Here is a 26,539-nt window from a genome sequence, read left to right on the forward strand (position 1 = left end):
ACTATGTTGTCTTATTTTCATCAATGAAAAATTGCAATAAAGGTCTAGGTGCCCCCCCCCAAACAATGTGTGAGAAAATATTTTTTTAAAATAATCCTATATGAACTTTTTAAAAATTGAGTTCAGGGCCTGGTGATGCCATCTTAAAAATGAAAAGCGACCGTAATCACAGCCCTATTTCGTCACAAAAAAAAAAGTATTTAATCACCTCAGCAAGTTAAAATTTGCAATTTTTTCCAAATATGTGTGAATTTTCTTTTTATTTTTTTAATAATCCCATATGAACTATATTTAGTCACTGTCTGGTCCATGCAAAGTAAATTTGGCCAGTATTTTTCGTGTGTGAAATAAAAATGTTTAAATAATCCCACATAATCCCACAGCCACGATAGAAAAAATGTCCCTGCAGGGAAAAATTTGGCCATTTTTTCCCCCCAAACAATTTGTGAAATTTGTTAAAATTTTAAATACTGTAATGCCTTATGAATTATACTTTAAAAAGTCACTACCTTTAAAAAATGCCACTGCAAAGTAAAATTTGTGTTTTCTAAATAATCCAAATGAATCATACTTTTAGTCACTGCCTTAAAAACTGTCCAAGAATTGGCCATTTTTTCCAAACAATTTATGTGTGAACATTTCATTTAAATTACCCCCATATGAATTATATTAATTTTCTAGTCACCTCCTTAAAAAAATGTCCCTGCAAGATAAAATTGTCAAAAAAATGCAAGTACAGGTTGAAAAATCCTGAAAGTTTTATAAGTACAATATTAACCATTTATGATATTGTTGATTTGAGCACACATTATTGCATGTCACTGGAATCAATAAAAGACTAAGAATAAACTACAATGTATCTCATGCTGTTACCTCTAGGATCTTGTTCTTCTGCCCCTCATTGACCTTGCCGGCGAGGCAGCAGTGGGCTAGCGCGTTCTGGATGATGTGCTTATTAGATTTGGCACTTGGCTCTTTGTAGAGTTTAGGTCCTGAACAGATACAGAAGGAGAAAAAAGCATTAAAACTACCATGACGAACTTTACAACGACAATGCAGTATAGTCGTGAACCACTGCAAACGCAACATTTTGTAATGACTTTGTATAATGACCGCCTTTCCAGAACGTAACTTATGCTGCAGGACCAAGAGCACATGTTGCACACCAACCTGTGTACTCTGTGATGGATGTGACGGAAGAGGTGGTGGATGCATTCTCCCAGTCCTTCTCCCCATTCCTGCTGCTGGAACGACTCGGGGACAGGAAGCCATCTGCAGAATCAGGCCTGGAACACATAAATCACAAAATATTACATTTCTGTGCAGTGGTATCAGTATGTTTTACAACAACTATTTTCCCCATCATCACTTAAGTCAGCACGTAAACTGTGTGATATTGCAGCAAGAATGCTAAAAATAACAAACAATCAAGATGCTGACTGTTGCATGATGGCGTTATATCCACTAGTTGAAGCTTGTGAGGCATCCCGGTGTGTTTAAGGTCCATAAAAGACGCCAGCAAATTCGGACACTTGGTGTTCAGCAACGGTAACTGACAACCAAACACACCAAGAGAAGCTGAATGCCTGATGTCAAAATATGTATAGTACTTAACTATGTTTGCACAGCAACTGATACCATGTGAGGGCGTGTTGGCAACGTGATGGTGATGCAGCTGGAAACATACCATCAGACGCACAAGCGCACTGTGATGACCAAAAAAAAAAAGTGCTGTGCTCGTTCAAATCAAAGCTGGTGTGAGGACAAAGTGTAGTGCAGGACCGGGGACAGAACAACACGAAGCACCTTGAGTCAGTACCAAGCAGGGACTAACCTTCTCCTTCTCAGTTTAGGAGAGCTAAGAAAGCAGAGGAGACTTCCAGAGGCTAAACTAGCACTTCTGGCATGTGTGATAGAGAAGGAAAGAATGCAAGACATTTATTAGAAACGTGTGATGTAGTTATTGTTATTGTTAGGAGGGGTTATCACACAGCACAGATGAATACAATTGTGAAAAGGCATAGACTGTTATATGGGTTTAGGCAAGGGGTATTCAATTAAAATTAAAATAGGTCAAGATAAAAATGTACTGTAAAAAAGGTCTGGTCCGGTACATCTCTTATTCCTAACTTTCACACATCTCGCTGTCCTCTTTCTACCTTCTTTCCCTGCATGTCTCACCCGTACTTCCCTGCCACTCGCTCTTTCTGTTGTGTTTAGAGTCGCGATGTTGGCTATAGGTCCAGGTCCGTCTGCGTCTGGACTCAGACCGCCAGTTAGTGATCCCTGGTTTAGGCATACTCAACTTCCGTCAATACTCAAAGCTTGCATCAAAACAAACTCACATCAGCACATGACGAAACTCACCTTTGCGCTCTCTTCTCCGATTGTACGCCGTCGCCGTCTCCCAGGGACGCCAAGGACAAGCTGGAGACTGAAAAGAGATGTTGGCGTGAGTCTGGATGCAGGACGACATGTGGCACAGCACGACACACGGTCACAAGCGGCAACCGCGCACGATGAAACCGGTGGTCAATGCAATGTCTGAGCTAAGATTGAAAACGGACACATATAACAACACATGCCAGCACCACAGATAATGCATGATGCAATGGTACAAGAATGCACTGTTGATGCATCACTCAAGCAGCATGTCATGTTCAAAACGCACTCACTGGCCACAGCATTAGGTACTCAATCTAATGAGATTTGATGGTCACAATTATAATGCATCTGAACACGATGCAGTGCAGGAATACTGTGTACTTTATTTCCAACACAGTTCCCAGAACACATATCATAGACACACTTGGCAGACGGGATCAGCTTGATTTCCCTGCGTAGGGTTCGTCTCTGTGGTTACCTGCGACAGCCCGGACCGGAGTTTTTGGGGAGTCAAGGCTGTCGCGATGGATCGACTTGGGCCGACCTCGCCTCTGCCTGGCGCTGCCAGCTGGTCGAGCCTTGATGACGGTGTCCATGTCCTCCATCAGCTTCAGCTGCTTCCTCCTGAGATACTCCTGCTTGATGAACTCCTTCCTGGCCTTGTCTTCCTCCTTCCTGATGCGCTCCTCCTCCGCTTTCAACCTGAGGGTGAAGAAAGAAATGACGTCATTAAAAAAATTACCTCTTCAGTCCTGAAAATGTATTTGTATTTATTACATTATACCATGTGTGTGTTCTTTTAGGAAACCTCGGAGTCTGAAATTGTACAGTTTTATGGGACATAAAAAATAATAAAAAAAAGCATACCGAGCCTCCTCCTTCTTTTGCTCTAGCTCCGCCTCCTGCTGCATCTTCCTCTGCTGGCTTTCCTTCTCTCTCCTCATCCTCTTCTCCATCAGGGCGGCCCTTTTCTGAGCCATGTTTTCCTCTGCCTTTCCGTCCTCCTGAGACAATTAGGAGACAAACACATGTTACATAAACTGTGCAGATGCTTTAAATAAATATTTGACACCATTCAAAATTGCTATATTGTCAACTAGGGCTGTCAAAGTTTACATCAATTTCCCTGACTTTTTTGTGATGTGCGATTATAACGTGCACCAATCCTGTTTGACCCTCGGCCTACCCTGGAGTTTCACGAAACACAGCAGTTGATGTGGAGCCATAAGCGGGAACAAATAAATGGGCAGAAATGGACAAAGAAAAGGGTATTTTCAATGGCTTTAGCTTCAAAGCCCTGGCAGATGGCTCTCTCCACAAGACCAAAGTTATTTGTATCGACTGCCGCCGTGAGTTGAGTTGTCACGACGACTGCCAGAGAGGAGTGCAAAGGTACCAGAGTATTTTTATTGTCATTTAAACAGTGGTACCTTGGCAGCTAACAAGTGTTTTTAGATGCGAGCCGTCTCTCGACTGATTTTTTGCTTTGAACTATAAACTAAAATTTGGGCTACGAGCTGCTAGTTTCCGGGAGCCATAGCCGAGGACAGCTATTGGGGGGCTTGTGTCAACGCGGAAGAGAGCGGGGCTCACGAGCAAATTTAGTGGTGTTGTCACTGCGCAATACGTACCCGCGCATGCGCAAGGACTACATCACTTCCTCCTTTAGCTAATTTTTACTACCTGGAGGGCGGCGAGGCATACAGGCGCGTTCAGTGGTCAAAATGAGTGCCTGTTGGTCACTCTCCGGGAGAGATTCTCAAAGATCGACCGATAGCTCGCGATCAACGGGTTGGTGACCCTCGCTCTACAGTATAGATACATAAACCTAAAAAGGTACAACAAATGTTACTAAGCAGTAATTAAAATGCCAAAATTGGCTTTATTTTTATTCTTTTTGTTGTGAACATCTCCTACGTATCATTCTTGATCCATGTAACTTCCCTACAACCACATCTCCACAGTGGTGCCTAAATTATTCACATCAGACCCAGTTTTGTGACCTACATTGAAGCCCACACTCCAGCTGGTTAAGTAAGCAGTCCTCACAAAGCATAAACAGCAAGATGATGTCGTCCTCATGTTTCCTGAATCATTTATGTCATCATGCTCAGTGTGAAACGCAAGGTAATGTACGACTACATTTCAGGATTTCAGCAGTTATACAGAGGACAAACTTCCTCAGAAACAACAACTGACCTTGAAGAAGAAGCCACGACACAGCCTCTGTTCCTCCTCCGAGACATCCACATCTCCAAGCTCCAACTCCACGCTGCCATCAAGTGTCATATCTTCCAGCCGCTTCACGACCGACAGAGGAACCTCAATTAGGTTGCTCTTGACATCTGGCAACGTGGGGATCTCTGTGGGGGTCACCGTGAAGGTCTCTACCACTGGGTGGGCCAGAACTTCAGCAAATGACGTCTGTGCAGGCTTCAAATCGACACCAACTGTTTCCATATCAGTGGTGTGGCTTTGGGTGGGTGATTTTGGCTCCTGGATTTGGGCCTTTGAGTCCCCCTCTGTTTTCTCCCCTTTCGGAGAGCTGGGAGGAGATGCACAGACACCACTGAGCTCCTTGTCTGGGGATAGGGGCGAGTCTGTCTCCTTGTTGGCTGATTCGAGGCTGGAAGCTGCCGGCTTCTCCCCCATGTAAACAAAGGAGCTGGCTGTGGGGGGGCAGGGAGAAAAACGCCGCAGTCTGGGGATGCTATCCACAGACTGAGGGGCGGTGAGGACGCGGTTGTAAGGGGCCAACTTGAGTTCACTGGGGCGGACGGTACGAGGGTTGCGGGAGTGAAATGAGGCAGATTTGCGCTTGATGCTGGTTGGAGAGCGGTGGGCCGGGCGAGGGGAGTCTGCCGGGGAGGAGGGTCCTGAGGATCGAGTGACGGCACCACCTCGGCCGTATTTTTGTGGCGAGGGGTTTGCGTGAGAGGGAGAAATGACCCACGCCTGTTGATGTTGCTGCTCCCTCATGGCCATGATGACTTCCTGCTGCTGAGCCAGCCGCTGCATCTCAGTCTGGAGGAAGGCTAAAGAATGGTTGAGTTTCTCAATGGAGCGCGTATACTCGGTGAGGTCTGCCTCAGTGAGCTGGGCGTGGCCTTGCCCACCCTCCTCGCCTCCACAAGGGGACTTTTGCCAACAGGAGCTTGTACTGCTTTGCTCCGCCCCGTCAGGTGTGTCTGCACTGCTTCGACCACACCTCAAATTGGGACTTGCAGCCTTGCCTTCACCATCAACTTTGCCTCCTTCATCGCCTCCACTTGCTGCTCCGTCCCCCTTTCTTTTCACCACATTAAGAAAGGCAGAGTGTCCCGCCTTTTGCCGGTGCCTGGTAAAAGCCGCCTCCACCTTCTTCTTTTGCGCTTCAATGGCTTTCCTTTTCTCCTCCAATCGCATCCTCAGCTGAACCATCTCTGTTGCCATGACCTGAGCAGGGTCATTGGGTGGAAGCTGGACAGATGATGCTTTAGTAGGGACTGTTGGTGTTTGTTGATGAATGGGACTATGTTCAGGGGTCGGAGCCCATGAAACTGATAATGGCAAACCTAAATCTGAACCCTCTGGTGTTGTTTTTAGGGAGCTGCTGCTCTCCCGCCCCGAGTCAGGCGCAGATGGATTCAGTTTCTTCATCTTCTGCTCTGCAAAGTTGGTCATCTTCATTGCGGAGGGGGATTTGCTCTGACTGCTTGGGCAAGGGCTGGGTGTATCCATATCCAGGTCCATGTTCACAGAGCAGTCTTTCAGTGAGGAATCCTCATCCAGCATGTCTTCTGTATGAATGTGGATACCAGTGTCAACCTCTGTGGTGTCTGTCGGGCTCAGAAGTCCTTTGGAGTCCAGCTCAGACACTGGCTCCAAGCTGCCAATGCCAGTGCCAAGGTCCGGGCTGTGCAGGAAGAAACCATTGTTGATACCTTCCACGGGAGGCCTGCTTGGGCTGTGAATGATCTGGAGGGCTTCCTCCATAGAGGGAGTTGTTGATGTGACTCTGCTAGATCCATTAGGGTAGGTCCGCCTGTCAGGCTCCATACCGGCTAGGCTGTCGGGGCAACCCTCCTCCTCAATGCCAACGCTTTGACCGTTCACTGGCTGGAAGGACAGGTTCCGCTTCATCCCGCGGGGGAGTTGGTGGACTTTAAAACCAGAACCGTCATCAGTGCTGATGGACCTGACCATACCACGCGTGGAGGAATGAGGTGCAGGGGCTTTTTCCTCTTTGTCGAAAGGGATGTCAAAGGATACTCCATAAGGCCCAGGCCTGAGGAAACAGAAAGGCATGTTAAAAAAAAGGAAACTAAAATTCCAAAGGGTTATCGAGGAACAAAGATACTAAAATATTAATTAATAGTGTTAATAATTAAAGTTCTTTTCACTGAAAATATATTTTCAAGGCGCGGGGTGATGTGTTGGGACAGTAATATACTAACCTTTTCTCTTTGGGCCAGGTACCAAGGTTGCTATCCACAAAGGACATTGACGTCGACCTTTTGATTTCACCTGGAAAAAACAACCATCAGCATCACACATGTCCAGTATGCACACATTTTGTTACTTGGAATACAGTAGTATATTTATCTACATTGTACAGTATGTCATGTAACCGACTATTATACTAAACACATAAGGAGGTGAATAATACCTGAATTTCGAGGCTGAGGTCGCAGGGGCAAACTACAAAGAAAATGACAAAACATGAAGCATGTATTAACAACGTATTCTATGATGATAAATTAATATCCCGTGTGTGATCACAAAATATACAGTTTTGATATTTTAGACCACCACAACCATATTTTGTAGCCCCCTGCTTGATATTAAAGTTTAGTTTTAGTGCAGCCTGCGCATCCTAGGTGTTTTGTATGCATATTATACAGTGGTGTGTTTGCCCCCTTCCTGATTTCTTATTTGTTTGCATATGTTTGTCACACTTAAATGTGTCAGATCATCACTCAAATTTAAACATTTCAGAAAAAGAACATCATACCAGCAGTAAAATATGGTGGTTGTAGTGTGATGGTCTGGAGCTGTTTTGCTGCTTCAGGACCTGGAAGACTTTCTGTGATAAATGGAACCATGAATTCTGCTGTCTACCAAAAAATCCTGAAGGAGAATGTCGGTCATGCTGAAAACCCTCCCATGCGGCTGAATTACAACAATTCTGCAAAGACGAGTGGGCCAAAATTCCTCCACAGTGCTGTAAAGGGACTCACTGCAAGTTATCGCAAATGCTTGATTGCAGTTGTTGCTGCTCAGGATGGCCCAACCAGTTATTAGATTTAGGGGGACAATCACTTTTTCCATACCGAGCCATGTAGCTTTGGATTTTTTTCTTCCTTAATAATAAAAAGTTTCATGTAAAAACTTCATTTTTTGTTCAGTTGTGTTGTCATCGTATTTCAATCTGTTTCATGACCTGAAACATCTAAGTGTGACAAACATGCAAACAAATAAGAAATCAGGAAGCGGGCAAACACTTTGACACCACTGTATATCGTAGCAAACTAGCGTCCCACAAGAGATGGTCAGAGGCACTTTGGCTTTGGGGGACTACAATCACGGGGCAAACAAAAAAATGACAGCACAACACGTAACAGGTAAATAAACACACATAGAGTAGGGCAACTACTACTAATACTACTACTATTTACAAAACAAGTGGCACATCCTGGGAGGCTGGAAGCACTCCCAGCGACGCTGTGTAAGAGGAAGTCCTGCCAGGTCTCTGGCAGCAAGGAATAGGCAAGAGAAGCCTACGTTCAGAAGAACTGTTTGTGTTTTGAAGAACTCGTTCAAGTTTCACCTGAGACCCCTGTTTTAGATGAACATACCTTGGTCTTTCAGGACTGGGGGGTCTTTCCATGAAGCTCCTCTTCGTTGCCTTAGAGATTGGGATGGCTGGGATATTCTTTAACAAGGATGAGGGGTCTGGGCAGAAACACATTGACACGCCTGAATTGTGTAGTATAGCAACAACCAATCAATAGCACCGAGTTAGTTTGAATTGTTGATATTCAAGTATTTTAAGAAGTATTTTATGTACAAGTGCTGGATTACAATATCGATGGCTTACCTGTGGCTTCATGGTCTGAGATTCTCGGCTTCACAAAAGAGGGTTTAACATCCTCAAACCACCAAAACAGCTCTGCCATAAACGCCAAATAGTTATTCTGAAGAATACAAACAACAGAAAGATCCATGACTGATACACTGATACAATACACATTTGGGTTTTTTTTGCAAGAGCAGCAATTTGGATCAGCTGCCTCATAAACACCCTATTCCTGCCTATCCCTAGCTTTTTTTATTGTTTGTAATTCATACAAATAATAACTTCATGGATCCACACAGTTATTGACCAAATATAATTGTTTTTTCCTACAGTCCATGCCCAAACTGCCAAGGTGGACCTGCGTTAGGTGAAGTTACTGTAAATATCGTTTGTGTCCAGTGCATCCATTTCTCCAGCAGGTGTCTCTGTTACAGAAAACCTCATATTAGGACAGACCTGGTCTCAAAACTTGCAGTCCAGCAGTCAATAGTACTGCTGTTTACATTCAAGACATTCCCTCGGGTTTGATGTGTGCAAAGTTCAAATGATGTCAACAGTACCTGTGGTAGTAGAGAGCGAAGATTAAGGCATTAACCTAATTTACAAAATAGAGGTCAGCTATTTATTTCTGCTCTCAATCACCTGCATGCAGAACACTCGCTGCAATTGGGCATGTCTGTATTTTGCAAAAAAAAAAAAAAAAAGGGGGGTAAAGGTACAATGATCAACCATACAATACCATATTTTTGTCTTGCTGCCTTGTTCTGCAGACACCCTTTGTATAAATTCTCCATTTGGTTCTTAGGTTAGTCCACATCAAATGTGTGCACAGGTGAATAAGCTCTTTATCATTTTACCTGCATTACTGTAAAATTGGAAGCAGGTTAAATATACAGTTCAATTTATTTTAGATTAAACATGGGAGTTAAATGCAGGCATAGTTTAAATACTTATGGAGATTAAAGTGTTTTCTCATTAGTCTAAAGTGGGCAGTTTCTGCAGGGGACCTTCTGGCACACACACGTGCCGACACATGCATATGCAGAGTGAGAGCAGTGTGACGGGTACGACCTTGAGGAAACACGCCACCCCGCCTCCACCCCTCATCAGTGAGAAGTCTGCAGACAAAGACGATGCTGCACAGCTCAGCTCTCAAGATACCCAGTTTTCTCCATCAGCAACATTACTCTCAACCATGCATTGGCACGTGTGCATGTGTCTCTCTTCTCTTGCACACGCACACACACACACACACACACACACACACACACACACACACACACACACACACACACACACACACACACACACACCACACATGCACATGCACGCACAGTAAAACACAGCCCAAGCACGCCAGGGAACTGTAGGCAATTAACATAAGGTACAGGCCATCCCCCTCAAGAGTAACTGCAGCTATTTATCACTTCACATGCGAGCATGCAGAGTTGAAAAATACTACAAAAAAAAAATAATAATCATTTCATGATGAACCCAAACATAACACAAAGAGAGCACTTGCCTATAATAATAATTGATGTTTACAACTTTTCCATCCTTCCCTTCAATATTACATTTATGTCTCCTGTTACTTTGGGATTAAAACACACATTTGCATAAAATGACAATGACAAAAGTCAAACGACACGTTACCTTTGGCAGTACCTCTTGTTTTAAGGTGACCAGAAGACAGGAAAAGGAAATGTGAACAAAAGAAATACCTCTTGCGGTATGTCTGGCCCACAATGGTGGCAACAACCCAACGTGACTCCTCTTGTTCCATCTGTCCGTCTAACTGCTACTGACAGAGCAGGTGTGAGTGCTACAGCTTAATGCCATCAGTCAGCAGCCACACGCACACACGCACACAGCCAAATACCGCACAATCTCCTCATTGACTGGCATTGCAAACTTGTAGGCTGCCAGGTTTGTAGTGTTGCCAGATCTGGTTGGTTTGAGATTTGAGTGTGTGCCGCTCTTGGGATTGGGTAAGGACGGCGCGGTTAGGGGGAAGTAGAGTGGGGGAGGTAATCCTCCTCAGAAGGGAGGGGCACACATCAACTGACTATGCTATCACGGTGCATACTGTGCATGCTTTGTGTTAAATGTTATGTTAAATGTACACAGGAGGGCTCTCTATCCCAGAAACACACACGTACACACGTACATGTACGCATACATGCTAAGCATTCATTCACAGGGCATTACTGTCAACAATCATTGGGCCAGTGGGTTCATTAAACAATTGAGGTTCAGAAAAACAAGCACTCAAATAAATATCAATCAATCAATCAATCAATTTACTAGCATTTTCAGACTAATGAGCCAAAAAAAAAGTCCAATCACCCATATTGAATATTTCAAAACTGAAAAAAAAATGCTTAAGGAATTACAATTGTTCTCAGGGCATTGAATCGATCGCAACTGGACTGTTCAGGCTGCAGAAAAATCACTTGTTTTCAAAGACAAAAAGATGAACATAATATAGTTAGTTGATGTTGCTGTAGTTGTTAGTAGTTAGTTGTTGTTTAGTTAGTAAATCAAATAATTGACCCAAAAGTCGCAAATTTCTCAAGGGCAACTTGACAGTGCTTCTTAGGATGCATCCCTCAATTCCAATACCTCCACGCTCTGAGACCAAAGCGCAGGCTGAACTACTGCCACCCCGCAATTGTGTGTTCATTCACTTTCTCAAACATGTCTGCTCCCAGCAAAAGCAAAAACCATCCCTAAGCAGCTGATGAATGTCATTTTTCAGTCTCCAGCTAAAAAGATACTAATTTAGATGTCATTTAATTTGAAAAAGAAGAATTGTATATTGTTTTGTCCACATACTGAACATGTACTGCAGGGGTGTCCACACATTTTTGAGCAAGGGCCACATATGGAAAAGTCAAAGGATGTGGGGGCCATTTTGATATTTTTTATTTTGTAAAAGGGCTAAAAAAATATATATTTGTTTTGTTTGTATTTAAAGGCAAAACCTGCAGTTTATGACTAATTAGTAGTATCACATTTCAGCTTTTTCTCGTTACATTGCACCTTTTTGCTCTTTTTCCCCATTGTTGCTGTTATTTTTTTGTTTAATTTAAATTCTACAATGTGGCCCATGCAAAACAAGCTGTGGACCCCGAATGGACCCCGGGCCGCACTTTGGGCACCTCTGATGTACTGCGTCTCTTTTTCCGCCCACTGTCTTGCAGATGGTTAAATGTTAAGCATGTCAACCAAACATTGACATTACCATTTTATGTCAGGCCACAAACGGCTAAAAAGTATCTGTAAGTAATAAAGATTTCTAATACTCATGACAAAATATGGTTGTTTTCCATGTTGGTGGAAAGTAAAAGAGCAAATAAATGATATATAATTTCACTTTTTTATCTTTAATGTAAATAGTCAACAATAACCTGATTTTTCCAATTGTCTTTTTCCAAGTTGTTCCTCTTGAGTTTATCTCCCCTCATTTCGAACTCCATTGCTTTGCTTAATATCGCTCATCCTCTTAACATTTTATTTCCACATCAACACCTCTCTCACGCTACACGCCTCTCATGTCTCGGCTCCGTCTCTATAATGAGGTCTGTGTTAGTGTGACGGCCCAACACGTACTGCTACTGAGGGTGTGACTGCAGGGGAAACTAGGTCAAGGTTGCCGAATTTAATGTGCTTTTATGCAGTATGAGCTGCACCTCTTGTCCCAGACAAGAACTGGGTGATTCGTATGCTTTCTTTTTTTTTTTTTTCAAATCTCTGGTGCAATCAGTGTCAGCTAAACATTGCAATTGCCTGCCTGATGTTATTAAATTAGTTTCAGGTTGAGTGTTAAATTGGCATTTTTTTTGCATGTGAAGATGCAATTTTGGCCTTGAAGGAGACACGCAGACACATCTGCACCGATGGACTATGTTGTGTTTGTGCTGACACAAACTGCTGCATCATACAACATCCTAAGGCAAAGTCAAATTCCACTTGTTTTAAAAAATCTGCTTACGTTTTCACATAAAAAGCTAATGCATGCTTACAAGTGGAATCAGAAAGAAATGCAAAAGTGTATGCCATCTTAAAAAGAAAATAAAAAAGGAAGGATATGAAGGAGATATAATGAAAGACCAGCTAAGAGAGGCTAGTGGTTACTTGATGAAGACAAATTTGGATTGAAATGTTTTTCCAGTCTGAGTCAGAGGCGCTCATTTCTCCCGTTTCATGCTGACTTTCTTGGCTCGGGAGCACACCATCTGCTTTTCTAATCTTTTTTTCTGTCATAATCCCCAAAAAAAAAAGAACAAAGTAGCAGGAACACACTGATTTGTGAGGAGTGTAAGGGGCTGTCCACACGGGAACATTTTCAGGTTTGAAACAGTCAAGTATTTTATCCTTTCAGCCTTTCATCCACACGACAACGCCGTACTGGGTGCCCTGAAACGGCTTCCAGAGTGGGAAAATCTGTCCCTATCGTGTGGACAAGCAAAACCGCTACATTCTGAAAAGGATGACGTCACTGCCCCGTGTGGGTGTCCCGTGTGGGTGAAACTATATATTGTAATTTCGGTGTATAAGCTTTGAACCCTGCAGCTTCTACAGTGATACGGCTAATTTATGGCTAAAAGTACTACTGTTCCTACGATCCTAATAGTGCAGCTTCGGGAAGCAGAGAATTGGACGAGTGAAGTGGGTGCTAACATCACGTTTTTAAGTCTTATGCAGTGATTGTGTTTTGATCTGACAAGTCACACTTTCTTGATAGTGTGTCAAAAACTCCACCATCACCAACAGGTTTCGAAAAGCTGGACTACTGCGTGATGAAGAGGACAGCTCAAGCTAAAGGGCTAATTTGCCTAGAGACAGAAGTGACACAGACAAAAGAGAGAGACTGACAAAGTGTGTGATGAAGGAATTACAAGGGTGTTCAATTCTGACGCTGAAGAAGATGACTTTAGTGGTTTTAGTTCCCAGGAGGAGGATGAAGATGGCAATGAATGACTTTTTTGTTAGGCTACTGTTTAACATACTGTATAACATGCACTGTTTGGTGCCGTTTAGAAAAAACATTTATTTAATGAAAAGTTTAAAAAATCTTTCTGTGAAACATATTTCTGTGTGCTAAATATCCCATGTTACCATGTGGACACCTGTGGCTTATAGACCGCTGCAGCCTATATACTGTATGTACAATTTTTTTTTCTCTTTAAATTTAGTAGGTGTAGCTTATATACCGAGTCCGGAAATTACGGTACTCATTGTGTGGACAAGATTTTTTTCATCCACCCGCCCCCAAAAAAAAGAGCCCGTGTGGACAGGGCCTAATTCATACAGTACTTTGTTTTTTATCCTCTTTATAACAAAGGGGAGGAAACATTGGTGCACTATTGGAAGGTAAATATTGCAGCACATAGCAAGATTGCTTATCAAAGGCCAATTATTCAACAACAACGGTATCACCTCAATGTTCACGTTCTCTTTCTGTCGTAGTTTTACATGTTTTTATATTGTAAAAGAGGAACAGGATGCTTACATCAAGCCTTTATTGGTCAAATATTTGACCATACTTTGATTATTTCAGTGAGTTGAGGAAGTACCTTGATGGTGGACGAGGCATAGAGCATGTCCTCCACACTGAAATGGCAGCAGCTGTCCAGGTTGTCTCTGCAGAAGTCCTGAATGAGCTGCACGTTGTAGAGACGATCCGCCAGTGTCATGTTCTCCTTCAGACACACATCTGGGAGCACAGAGGGAGCCATCAGTGTGTTTGTAGTGTTACTGCTCTCGTGTAATGGATCGGTGTTGTTTCCCGTGGTTGGGACCTTTTGAGTTATTTAAGTGTTAGTGAGTGAATGACTGACTGAATGTCATCATCAAGGGGGTGGAGACTTGTTCATGTATCTGGTGACAGAACAATGTACACTGATTGATCTTTTGTCCTGATGAGTGAATGTGTGTGATTGTATTATGAGTCCATCATCACACATTAACGCATTTAAACAGATAACTGATGGGATTATGGCACATTGTTTTTCTATGAAGTGCAACAAGTCATCATGATCTTGTATGTATACGTATAATCTTGTAGGTGAATACTGTGACTAGTGCATACACTAAGACATTTGAGCACACCAGCAGGTTTTTAGCACTCAAGTACTTTATGTCTCCCCAAACTGATGGTTTTATGTATATTGTTTTTGTATCTGCCTGATTTTTCTTTTTTAAATCCTTTCTTCTCTCATCTCTTATGCCAAATGTTGTTGTTACTGTACTTAAAATCAACCTGCCCTCAGGGACTAAAGACGGAAATTAGCCACTGGCTACAATCTTGCATATTTACGTGAAAATGTTGATCAATATGCACGGTCCCTGTCTTTCTTCAATAAATAAATCGACAAGTAACGTCTACAAAAATACATACAAGGGCCACAACATTGAATGAGATCTGAATTTGTTAAAATTCTGTCTTTACAATGATAATAATGCTCGGTATTGACTGACACTGCCAGCAGGAAATCAGTGTATAACTACTGAGTAGTAGTATCAACATTAGCATAAGTATATATTTTGTAACCAATATTCAATTTATTATTACAGCCCTTCCAGTAATAGCAGCACAATTACAAAGATTTGAAATCAAGAAACCAAATCTGTTTCCCAATAGGGTTGTATACAATATGACTTTGCAATATCGCTAACGGTTATGCCTCGGTCACAACCGGTCGTACGGGCTCCTATGGCCCGTCTACTTGCCAGAAACGTAAGAAACACCCGGCGGACGCGCGTGTGACGTGTTTCTTCTTGAGCTGTAGGCTACACAGGTTCTTTGTCATGTCAAACACACTCTACGGGCGCTTACGTTTTTTTCAGGTTGCAAGGCAAATGTACGCACTTCGTACGTCGTCTGTACAGCCAACGTGTGTCTTTTTCTTTTTCTGGTGTCAAGTTCGGGCAAAATGTACACTTTTTCGTACGTCACACTTGCCGACTTGTTCAGATATTTTGCACGCCCTACATGCGTAACTCCTTCATAGTCGCCACAACTAAGTTGTCCAACAACAACAAAAAAAAACAGCGATTTCGGGAACGCAAAAAATTGCGTACGCCTGTTTGCGACCTAGGCTTTACTTACATTTTTTATATACGTTTAAAAATATTGGTTTTGTTCCTTAAGAAAATTGAAGTTGAGAGCAATGAGATAAAAGCAATGAGAGATAAATTCACAGCCCTGGGAGGCATATTTGCATGTACCTGGAAATGGATTTGCTATGATATATTAGCAAGATTGATAGAAAATGCGCATCTCTTTGAGGCGGTTGAGTTGTTTTAGTTGTGAAACATGATCATTTTTTATCATTATCACTTTTTATCATATGAAGGATTATTTTTTACGTATTGGACCTCCTAATATTGTGAAATTGCAAGAGCTTTGCTCGAGAGTAGCTCCTTACCATCGAGAGGCAGCAGCTGGGGGCAGTAGAAGTGCAGAAGAGCACCCAGTGCTGAGCCATCTGTGCTGTCCTTCAGCAGGTTATCCACTGGAGGGATCCAGGGAATCACCTGAGTGCTGCTTTGCTCTTTCCTGTAGCGGGCCTTGGTGACATAAAGACGGTCCAGAGTGAGAACGTTCTCTTAGCTGTCTCATTGTCGCTTTTTGGAGAATCAGCTGGTTTGATAAAATGTTTCACTTGAGGGAAAACACATTTGTAGGAAGCAATGTGAACCCAAGCGTTATTCAATTGCTTTGACTGCCGGTTTGAGCATACAAATGTGGTGGAATGAAAAATAATACCATGGAAAGACTACAGACAGCACTTAAAAACATAATAATATCTCAATGTCAGCTGTGTTTGTAGAGACAGTGCAGCCTGAGGCGTGAGAGACAGCGTTCAGGTGCCAATGCAGCCAAAGGACAGTGTGCAAGGAGAATCATTTCCTGCCAAGTGCTGCGAGACTATGAGAATCAGTCTCTGGGAAAACAATTCCATTAAAATGGCACGTTTTGTGTGTGTTTATTTCATTGTACGCCCCTCCGTGATCGGAGGCTGCAGTAGTTTAACTGGTGAGAACCATGTATTTTGATTAGGGCTGTCAATCGATTAAAATATTTAATCGTGATTAATCTCATTTTGTTAACTCATAATTAATCACATTTAATTGCAGATGAAAAAAAGTAGGGATGTAAATCTCTGTGGTAAACGATTCGATACACAAATACAACAATGTGTATGTAAAAGGGAAATAAATTGTGGATATAAGAGCCATTATTTTAATCAAAAAATAATATACAATTAGAAATCCCACAGTTTTTGCATGTTTGATGCGAGCTGTATTTTGTCCCACTTTGACACATAACTCCCTCTCACGCAGGACAGTCCCACGACAGTACTACTACTACTGTAATGTATTTTTACCCTTTTTCTTTCACCTCACATTTGGTTCCAAATCCTGATATTATGTGGGAATGCATAAAGGTAAGATTTGATTACCTCATTGAGTGCTAACGTGCATATTTGTTCGGTACACAACCTCTCTGAGAAGTCCAGGTTGGTACTGGTGGATGGTGGGTTCAAAAATAACATACAGTTAGAAATCCCCCAGTTATTGACTGCTTAAATGTGAGCGGCGATTTGTCTGACTTTGTTTGATCATCCTTGAATGCACCTTCTCCTGTTCTCACACGCTGCACAGATAGATACTTTCACACAGATGGACTACTATGCTGTATTTTGAACCCTTTTTCTTTCACCTCATATTTGCTGATACTATGTGGAAATGCATAAAGGTGAGATTTGATTACCTTATTGGGTGCTAATGTGCATATTTGTGGTGCACAACCTCTCTGAAAAATAAGTCCAGGCTTGTACTGGTGGATGGTGGTTCTGTATTCATTTCTTGCTTTCAATTTGATGTTTTTCCTGTCATAGTTTTACACAATTGATAATAAATAAAATAAATTAGATCTCTATAGTGTACGTATGTTTAACTGATGTGTTGATAACTAGCCAGTGCACTGCTAACTCGAGCTAATGCTAGCGCTGCTAGCTCTGAATGGGCAGAAGCCCCTACATAGCTGTCCTCGGCTATGCCTGGCGTTAACTAGCAGCTCGTAACCAAATTTTAACTCGCAGTTACACGCAAAAAATCAGCCCAGTGACGGCTTGCTTATAAAAAAAACAAAAAAACACTTGTTAGTTGGGACACTTGTATGCCTTAGTACCACTGTATCAATGGCAATAAAAATACCGGCACTGCCCCAGCTTTTCTATGGCAAGTCGAAGACGACGTAGTCCATGACAATTCTAATCACAGCGAAAGTAACTGTGTTACTAAGTGCAAATAACTTTGTTCTTTGTCCATCTGCCAGGGCTTTGAAGCTACATTTGCCAATCAAAATACCCCTTTTTATTTCTGCTCAATATTTGCTCCAGATTGTAGCTCCACAGAGACCACTGCATCCTCAAACTACAAACAGGACGTACGCACGTTAATCGCGCGTCCAAAAAAAATAGTGCCATTAAGGAAACTTCCGTTTTAACTTTGACAGCCCTAATGATGATTGATTTTTCCAGTTCAAATCCTACATTTACACATAGTATATACTGTACATGTGCTTCCATCATCTGTACCTGTGTTGGAGGTTTACACATACAGGGTAGGAAGCAAAATATGGTGCAGACAGAATCAACCTGAAGTAAGAAGTGATAACGGCACAGAAACAGGCAGTTTTACACCACAGAAACGCAATAGAGGAGCACCTTGCACCCCCACCCACCACCATCTCATGCAGCCTTTGTGCTAAAATGAAGCTGATGATGATAGTTCTGAATGCAGAACAGGTAGCAGTGTATTTTTTGTCTTCTAGGTCTAAAGGCTAAACTGGTGGTCTTGCTCCAGTAAAGTGTTGCTTCTTGTGGTGTAAACCTGCATAAAAGCAGCAAAGCGAAGGTAGCGAGGTTCGCCAGGGATGCAACGATGGAAGGGATTAGCATCGATGAGTTGACTTACAGGCACAAGCTTCATGTACCACTTGGTGGGAGACTGCAGCAGCAAAAGACAAACAGCAACAACAAAATACCGGTTAGTCAGAGAAGTCGGTAACATGGTTAGCACACACGGGCACACACAAGAAGAGCTATGAAGCACACAGCATGAGACTGAAACGTGGCACTAAATAAGCAAATCACATGGACTTGAGTTTAAATTAGACATTTAAGTAATGGCCTGATTGAGCAGACAATGTAAACAATGTAAACAAATAAAAAAAATCAATATTCTAAGGTTGCTGTTCTGCACACCACTCAGAAAAAAAAACATTTCAAATAAGCCCACGTGAATATGAACAAGATTTATGTGTTAAAGATATTTGAACGTAGGGGAAAATGTGCACGTGTGGGCACAGTCTGAAGTTGAGCGCAATTACAATAACTAAATCGCCACTAACAATTCATTTGATGGCCAATTCCCTTAAGAATGAGGTGTCAAAGAAGCAAATGCAAGTGTTAAGTCAATTGTGGCTCAACTCGCAAACTGGCAACCCTCAAAAAATATGAAAGGCAGCAAGAGGATAACGGGATCAGTGGTCACTTTCTTAGATTCCCTAATGCGATTAAAGTCGCAGGTCTCTGAATGGTAATTTAAGTCACCAGCTGAGGTCTGACGGCATCAGAGTAGGAACAGGTCGTAATCCAATCGATGTTCTTTGTTCATCAAGTTGATTTGCTTGCCATTGTGATGTGAATGTGATGCTGCTCATGCTGTGGTGCAGAAAAAAAGTAGATCTGCAGAAGATTAGAAATCCTTTGAAGCGTTCTTAAAATGTTTGGCCTGCTTGTCACGAAAGAACAACTGCATGAAGAGATGTGTTTACACAATGGGGACACTGGCAAATTATATTACACAAGGTCACGTGAGTTCTGGAAATACATGTGCAATAAAAAAAAAACTCAATGCAGATTCTTTTGTCAAACTCACTTTCAACGTGGGGCCACCTGCAAGTGTGAAACCATATGCATGTATAATCGCCTCATTGATATATGACACTTTTGATGATTATCATTTTCACTTTCTAAATGTTTTTCCTACAAACTCAGAGTGAAAGAAGTCAAGGTGCCAAGTGCAAATACATCTATTACATAATTCTAATAATAACCATTTTGTTAATAATATTCTTAGATTCATTAATGAATGATTAATACAAATAACAATTTTTTTTTTATTGGATATGACAGCAAAAATAAGAAATTTGATTTCAGAATTGACAACAAATACATTTAGCAAGAAAGATTAAGTGTCCATTTTTAAATAAATATATTAAAGCATTTCATATATAAAACATGTTTTACAATAATATTAAAAATACTAAATAAAATAATAACAATATAACTATGTTAAACAAGTTAAAAAATCTAATAATAATAACATTAAAAATATACATACAAATATAAAAAAAAATTTAAATAATAAGATACAATAAGTCTGTTTTTGACATGCATTATTTCCAGGCTTTTGCGAGCTGCATAAAATGATATGGCGGGCTGAATCCGGTCCCCGGAGCTTGAGTTTGACCCGTGCGCTATAAATTCATACATGAGCACGACCTTCATTATGCCGCATAACATACAGGCCTGTATATATATCTTCTTCTTTTTTTTTAATGACTTTCAGAGGCCGCAACACATCAGAATAATCTAATCAGATCCAATGAAGTCCAATTTAAATAAAGCAATTTGACTTTAAAAGAACAAGTGCTGCCTTCTAAACTAAAGAGAGATATTAATGTAAAAATATGTTTCTTATTATTGGCTTCTAGTATGCAGTGATGGAAAATTGCATTGCATTATACAGCCTTACACTGTTTTAGTGACACTGGGAAACATCTCTGATCTCCAAATAACTGCGAACACAACCACAAGAATAAATAGGAAATGAAAAGGTCTAGAGCCTCAGCATGAAAAACAGCTAAATAAGACTAATAGGTTGATGACTTTGACACTGCAGATGGGCACGCATGGAGGGTCAATACGTAGAATACAATCAATATGTGGAAGTGGAGGATAAACTCAGCTTTTTATTTGTTCCCATTCACCTAGCAGCTAAAATGGTTCTGACCTTGCAAAGTCACTGCTCTTTCTAGTCTGCAAAGTCCAAATTGGACATGTGGTGGTACGAGGGGGTGCGTTTTAGGAGAGGCAGAGCGTGACAAGATGGAGGATGGAAGAGACTTTGGGTTATGAAAAATTCTCAAGCTGCCATGAATTTTTAGTCTGATGAAAGAATAAATGAAAATAAAGAATCAGATAAAGAATCAGAAGCGCACGCCTTCGTCTGGGCAGGATGTGGGAGTGGGGATTCCAGACACTTAAATTAAATCAAAACATTTAGAAAAAAATATTATTATAAATTGGTTCCAGACCTGACCGTGATAAGAGAATTTTACAGCCTTCTAAATACGTTTTTTTTTAACATTATCAAAGCCCTCTAGGCATGAAATAACACCTCTACAATCACCTTTACACTGGCATTACCTAATATAGTAGACGTAATAACAGAAAATAAGACAAATTAGACATAAATAAGACATAACATAGACTCCCACGTTAGCACTGGGAGAGTTCCTTGCTTTTTTCTGGACAGCGTATTTCCTGCAGTGGCTATTGTCTCATCAATGTAACATTACTGAAACTTTGTGACCAATTTTATACTTGTAAATGCTTAATTTAGGCCAAGAATACATAAAATTTGCTTATATATGATATATAATATGATATATTTGCTTATATGCATTTTTTATTTTTTTTATTTTTTTACTAATAATAGGCCGTAGTCAACCACAAAGCACAAAGCAAAAACCATGTACTGCCAAGGGACGACTGGATTATCTCTAACTTTTAATATTCCCAAAGTTGTACAATTTAGATATTCACAACTACAGCAAATCCCCGCTTTTCACCGTGGTTACACGACCACTCCTGAATGGCAACAATTCACGAGTACTCTAATTGATATGCACGTAAAAAAAAAAAAAGTCTACTTTAGTCTGACTTTGGTCTCGATCCCCATCCCATCCAAACCCTCCTGTTAGCTTGGCGTTGACCGTCTCCTCTGAGTTCGGATCAACATAAGACACAACAAGAGTGACTGTTGTAATTATTAGATTAGATTGAGCTCCAGAACCCTCCACTGCCTCACACACTTAAAGGCATTTTGAAGTCTAAAATGTATAGCTACTCACCACTAAAGAATGATAACCTAAGACGATCAATGAGCAGACGGACGTCACAGAAGTCACGTTGCAGAAGTTACATATAAGATTCACTTGTGCGTCTCTCAGCAACTACGGTGCGTTCAAGGACCACCGAAAAAAGTCTGAAATCTCAATACTTGATGAAAAAACATTGTCATTGAAGCATAAATACAGAAACGTAAAAATGGCGGGCTTTCTACCAGTGGTACATGTATGTTGTTTATTTGACCTTACCCACTCAGGGTCAATGAGATGTGTTTACTTTGGGAAAATGGCTTATTTTTAGAGCAAATAAATATTTTTAAAGTTATTATTTTTTTAAATACCAAAATTAAATGAATACTTTATCATGAATGTGCGGGTTCTACTGTAATTAATTGTTGTAATTAATCGTTGGCTCTAAATTACTAAAGCAAAGTCTGCGGTCACAGTGTGAAAATAAGATGGACTCAATGTGCCAAGTCTTAGAGGATAAGGAGGCTCAAAACCTGGTTAAAATCTCTTAAGACCACCAAATCGCCCCTGGGGCGAGGTAAGGACCTCAACAATCCATCTTTCTTCAGCACACCCCCCCTCCCCCCAACGAAAGTCAGCACAGCATTTGGTGACATTAAAATGGTTATTCTGCTGCAATAAAAATATTGTCATGTCCTCAGAGGTTTAACGAGTCTCCATGTCATCATGTGTGACTCACACTGCAGTCACACTGCAAAGACGGCAGCCGTCTGTGTGGAGAGTGATTGGAGGAGATCTTGTGTACTTGCTTGGAGGTCTTGTATTGCAAAACGTACTTGTCTCATTTCGTGATTGAGACAATTTTTTTTATTTGCTCATTATAAAAATGGGCCTTTATTTCGCTGAAAGCTAATTTCATTCAATAATAACGCATAATAATAAAACATACTGTAGATGTTTGTAATGGCAAGTGCTAACAAGTGTGATGCTTCGGCTTGTGGTGCAAGCTGTAGAGTTCGTTTTAGAGAAGTCATGATGAAACGGCGTGAGGTCAGTAGAAGCGCTCTGTGCTGCCTCTGCACACTGACGCGTCACATCAGCATCAAAGTCTGCAGCCACAAGACTGGCAAGTGAAATTATGCACACTTGTACACACCCCACTGAAGTGGTAAGAGAATACAGTGTATAGTTCGTACCTAATACAGCGTAATGATTAAATTGTGAAATGAATGGGAATAAATAAAAGTGCTTCCATCTTTGAGTATTTCGGACGTGACCAGTGAAAAAAATCCATTTTGTGGTCATATATTGCTGCACCTGCTCGTTAGGTAAATTGTTATTTCTGGATTGAACTGAAAACACTATTGTCTGCGTGAATTTCACCATTACTACTGTACACAATTATTAGGCAAGTCAGTATTTTGACCATATTGTCATTTTTAAGCATATTTTCCAACCCGAAGCTGAATAAAATCGAATGCCGAATGGGTTGAAGCATACCAGGTGATGTGAATGTGCGTACTGAGGGAGGGTGTGGCCGTAGGAGACCGACACCTTTTATAAGGTGTGCACAATTATGAGGCAGCTTCTTTTCTTCCGGCAAAATGGGCCAGAAAAGAGTTTTTTTTACCAGACTCTGAAAAGTCAAGAAATGTAAAACATCTTTCATAGGGATGCAGCACTCTTGAAATTGCCAAGATGTTAGGACGTGACCACAGAACGTGAAGCTCCCAGGAACCCATTATCCTCCAGTGCTGTCATATTCCAGAACTGGAGTGTCCAGAAGTACGGTACACAGTGTGCAGTGCTCAGAGACAAGGCCAAGGTACTAAAGGCTGAAACCCAACCACCACCGAACAAGACACACAAGTTGAAAGGCTATGACTTGTCCAAAAATATCTGACGACAGAGTTTTCAAAAGTTTTATGGACTGATGAGATGAGAGTGACTCCTGTGGAGAGCTCCACTCCAACTCAGACGCCAGCAAGGTGGAGGTGGGGTACTGGTAAGGCCTGGAATTATTAAAGATGAGCTTGTTTGGCCTTTTCAGGTTGAAGATGGACTCAAACTCAAACTCAAGTCCCAAACCTACTGCCACTTTTTTCACACAGTGGTACAGGAAAAAGTGTGCATCTTTCAAGAAGACCATGATTTTTATGCAGGACAATGCACCATCTCATGCATCCAAGTACTCCACTGCGTGGCTAGCTGGTAAAGGTCTTAAAAAATAATGACATGACCTCCTTGCTCACTTGACCTAAACCCTACTGAGTACTTGTGGGCCCTGAAACGTAAGATTTACAGTGAAGAAAAAAGGTACACCTCTCTGAACAGCGTCTGGGAGGCTTTGGTTGCTGCAGCACAAAAAGTTGATGGTCTAATGATCAAGACACTGACAGGCTCCATGGATGGAGGGCTTTTCCGTGTTACTGAAAAGAAGGGTGGCTATATTGGTCACAGATTTATTTTTGGAAATGTCAGAAATATTCATTTGTAAAGTGGTGTTGTCATCCTGACTTCCATATTTGTCTTTTTCTCTGAGTTACCTAATAATTCTGCACACTAATAGTTGCCTAACAATTGTACACACTGAGATATTCTCAACAAAAGCCAAAACCTCACTTTCACTTCCTTAAAGATTGAGGTTTGAGGTTTATTAACATTTCGGATTGACCAAGAGCACTGTTATTGTTAAATAATAAACTAATCATCAATAATGCAAATTGCCTAATAATTGTTCACACAGTATGTGTATATATGTATGTGTATATATGTATGTGTGTATATATATATACATACCTAAGTGGCTGGTTCCCCACCATATTTTCCAGTAATAAAATGTCACTGAGTATATTGCTGTATTTTCCTGGAGGTAACTCAAACTCACTAAACCTTGAGGCAGCATGAGGCTTTTCGTTCAGCAGTGAAAAGGAGATAAGAGAGAGAAGGCCTTTACCATATGTATTTTGCAGGATCCAAACAAATGATTGAGTGGTTCAGTGATCAATTTATTGTAAACGAGTGTTATGCACATACAAAAAACACACAAATCTGCAAAGCATTCTTCCTGACAGCATTAGTAATGGTTGCTCATACCACAGTTATATAACATACTGGGACTGCAGGCTGGACATTCAGTGACCTCACACAAAGCAACTATTGGCCTAATTAGGCTGGAGAGCGCCGATTTTCTTGTTAAGGCACAGATTTAGCGAGGGATTCTTGCAAAGATCAAATCCGAACTTGTTGTGATTCCTTCGATGAAGGCTGGATTTTAATGGCTTAAGTTCCGTCGAGGAAGCGGCTTCCAGATAGCCGAGTGACACAAACGTCAAGGACTTAAATTCATAAAGTGGATTTTGCTTAGCTCGTCTGAGGCTGTCAGTCAAATGAAATCTGCATGTTTTTGCTGAGAAAGGAGTTAAGACTTACCCGAGGACTTCCTGCAGTCTCTGCATTCTGTGTCTCCTTTTTTTTCTTCTCCTCCTGAGCCACAATGTCCTTCAGATACTCGTTTATCTAAAAGGGGAGAACGAACAGGATTCATTTACGCAGGGATGCACAGGAAAAGTACTTGCATTATAGTCTGTATATACACACACACTGCCCCAATCCACCAATACAACAAATAAAGCATAAAAAATAACTTTATGTCATGTTAAAATAGATATATATTTATATTATGGGTCTATTATTTGCATTTTGAGGCCAACAGTACCCTAAAAACTGAAATATGCACTATATTCTTATTCTGAAAAGGTAAACAACCAAACAAGATCAAAGAGCTGCCAGGGACACTGACTACTTGACAGCAGACCAAATGATGAGGATTTGAAAGTGTACTTCAAGCATTACACTAACTCAGTGAAAAGTGGAGATTTTCTTTCAAATAAAAAAAATCTAATTAAATCCTAAATTTTTTATAGTGAAACGTGTATCTCCTCTGCTCGGCTTCATATTGATCAAGTTTAATCAGCCGTTAATCTGGTGACTATTAGACTCTGCCTCGGCACTCCAGCAGAGAACCATATGTCTGCGCAGCAGGAATCTACTTCTGTGTGTGTGTGTGTGTGTGTGTGTGTGTGTGTGTGCGTGTTGCTTACAAGGCAAGTATCACAACCAGTACAATGTAAATAGACTGCAGTTCAGTAAGCTTGAATTCGTGACACAGTAACAAGCACCTGCTATTGACTGATTTATAGTGCAGTGTAGTGATTATTGCATTGACAGCAATATGTGCACAAGCCAAAACAATACGGCCACCGACCTTATTTATCCAGGTGGTGACTGCGTCCTCTGTATCGTATGGCGTTTCCTCCTCAGAGTTGCAGGATGAATACGGGCGAATGCTAGCCATCACCTTCTCCACACTCAGGGTGTCCGCTGCGTACGCCAGCAGCAGAGAGTCAATCAATGCCAGATGAGCACTCTGCAAAAAGAAGGATGGGTTGGAGGGTAACATTTTATTCATTGCAACATCATAGTAAGCGGTGTTATATCATTAAACATGTGTGGCATTTTTAAATTTACGGTTAATAACTGTGATCGATGTATATCAGTCATGGATGACACACACACACACACACACACACACACACACACACACACACACACACACACATACACACAGTAACACCTCTGGACAGTGTAGAGTCTCCAGTTAGCCCAGTGGTTGTCAATTATTTTCTGTCCCCCCAATTTGAAGCACTTTGAAGCACAAACTGATAATGTGTATTTATTTATCTGTACAGTACAGACTCAACTCCAAACTGAAACCAAAAAAATGCAACAAAATGGAGGGCAGTGAAGCATACAAGCGTATTCAGGAGTCAAACTGCATGCTGAGTATGACAGATTCACACATGTTGGCAGGTCTGCACTAAAATTGAAAGTACTCCCTGCCCCAGGGGGGC

The 26,539-nt window shown here is 41.3% G+C and overlaps 1 protein-coding gene across 4 annotated transcripts in view; it reads right to left on the reverse strand.

Annotated features, from left to right (window-relative positions):
- camsap2a (calmodulin regulated spectrin-associated protein family, member 2a) overlaps window positions 1-26,539 on the reverse strand; it is a 43,771-nt gene that overhangs the window by 2,685 nt on the left and 14,547 nt on the right. Inside the window, exons 3-18 of one of the 4 annotated variants that reach the window (XM_054789310.1) lie at window positions 25,894-26,055; window positions 25,059-25,145; window positions 18,434-18,466; window positions 15,877-16,018; window positions 14,023-14,162; window positions 8,465-8,561; window positions 8,223-8,319; window positions 7,034-7,065; window positions 6,822-6,891; window positions 4,585-6,652; window positions 3,253-3,389; window positions 2,864-3,087; window positions 2,368-2,434; window positions 1,835-1,900; window positions 1,171-1,286; window positions 874-992 (exon numbers count right to left, since the gene is read on the reverse strand). In XM_054789310.1, the coding sequence (XP_054645285.1) occupies window positions 874-992; window positions 1,171-1,286; window positions 1,835-1,900; window positions 2,368-2,434; window positions 2,864-3,087; window positions 3,253-3,389; window positions 4,585-6,652; window positions 6,822-6,891; window positions 7,034-7,065; window positions 8,223-8,319; window positions 8,465-8,561; window positions 14,023-14,162; window positions 15,877-16,018; window positions 18,434-18,466; window positions 25,059-25,145; window positions 25,894-26,055 (3,657 nt within the window). The remainder of the gene's footprint in view (window positions 1-873; window positions 993-1,170; window positions 1,287-1,834; window positions 1,901-2,367; window positions 2,435-2,863; window positions 3,088-3,252; window positions 3,390-4,584; window positions 6,653-6,821; window positions 6,892-7,033; window positions 7,066-8,222; window positions 8,320-8,464; window positions 8,562-14,022; window positions 14,163-15,876; window positions 16,019-18,433; window positions 18,467-25,058; window positions 25,146-25,893; window positions 26,056-26,539) is intronic. The other 3 variants (XM_054789311.1, XM_054789312.1, XM_054789313.1) reach the window with 3 other exon arrangements.

Source organism: Dunckerocampus dactyliophorus, chromosome 10 (assembly GCF_027744805.1).
Source record: "Dunckerocampus dactyliophorus isolate RoL2022-P2 chromosome 10, RoL_Ddac_1.1, whole genome shotgun sequence".
Taxonomy (NCBI): Eukaryota; Metazoa; Chordata; class Actinopteri; order Syngnathiformes; family Syngnathidae; genus Dunckerocampus; species Dunckerocampus dactyliophorus.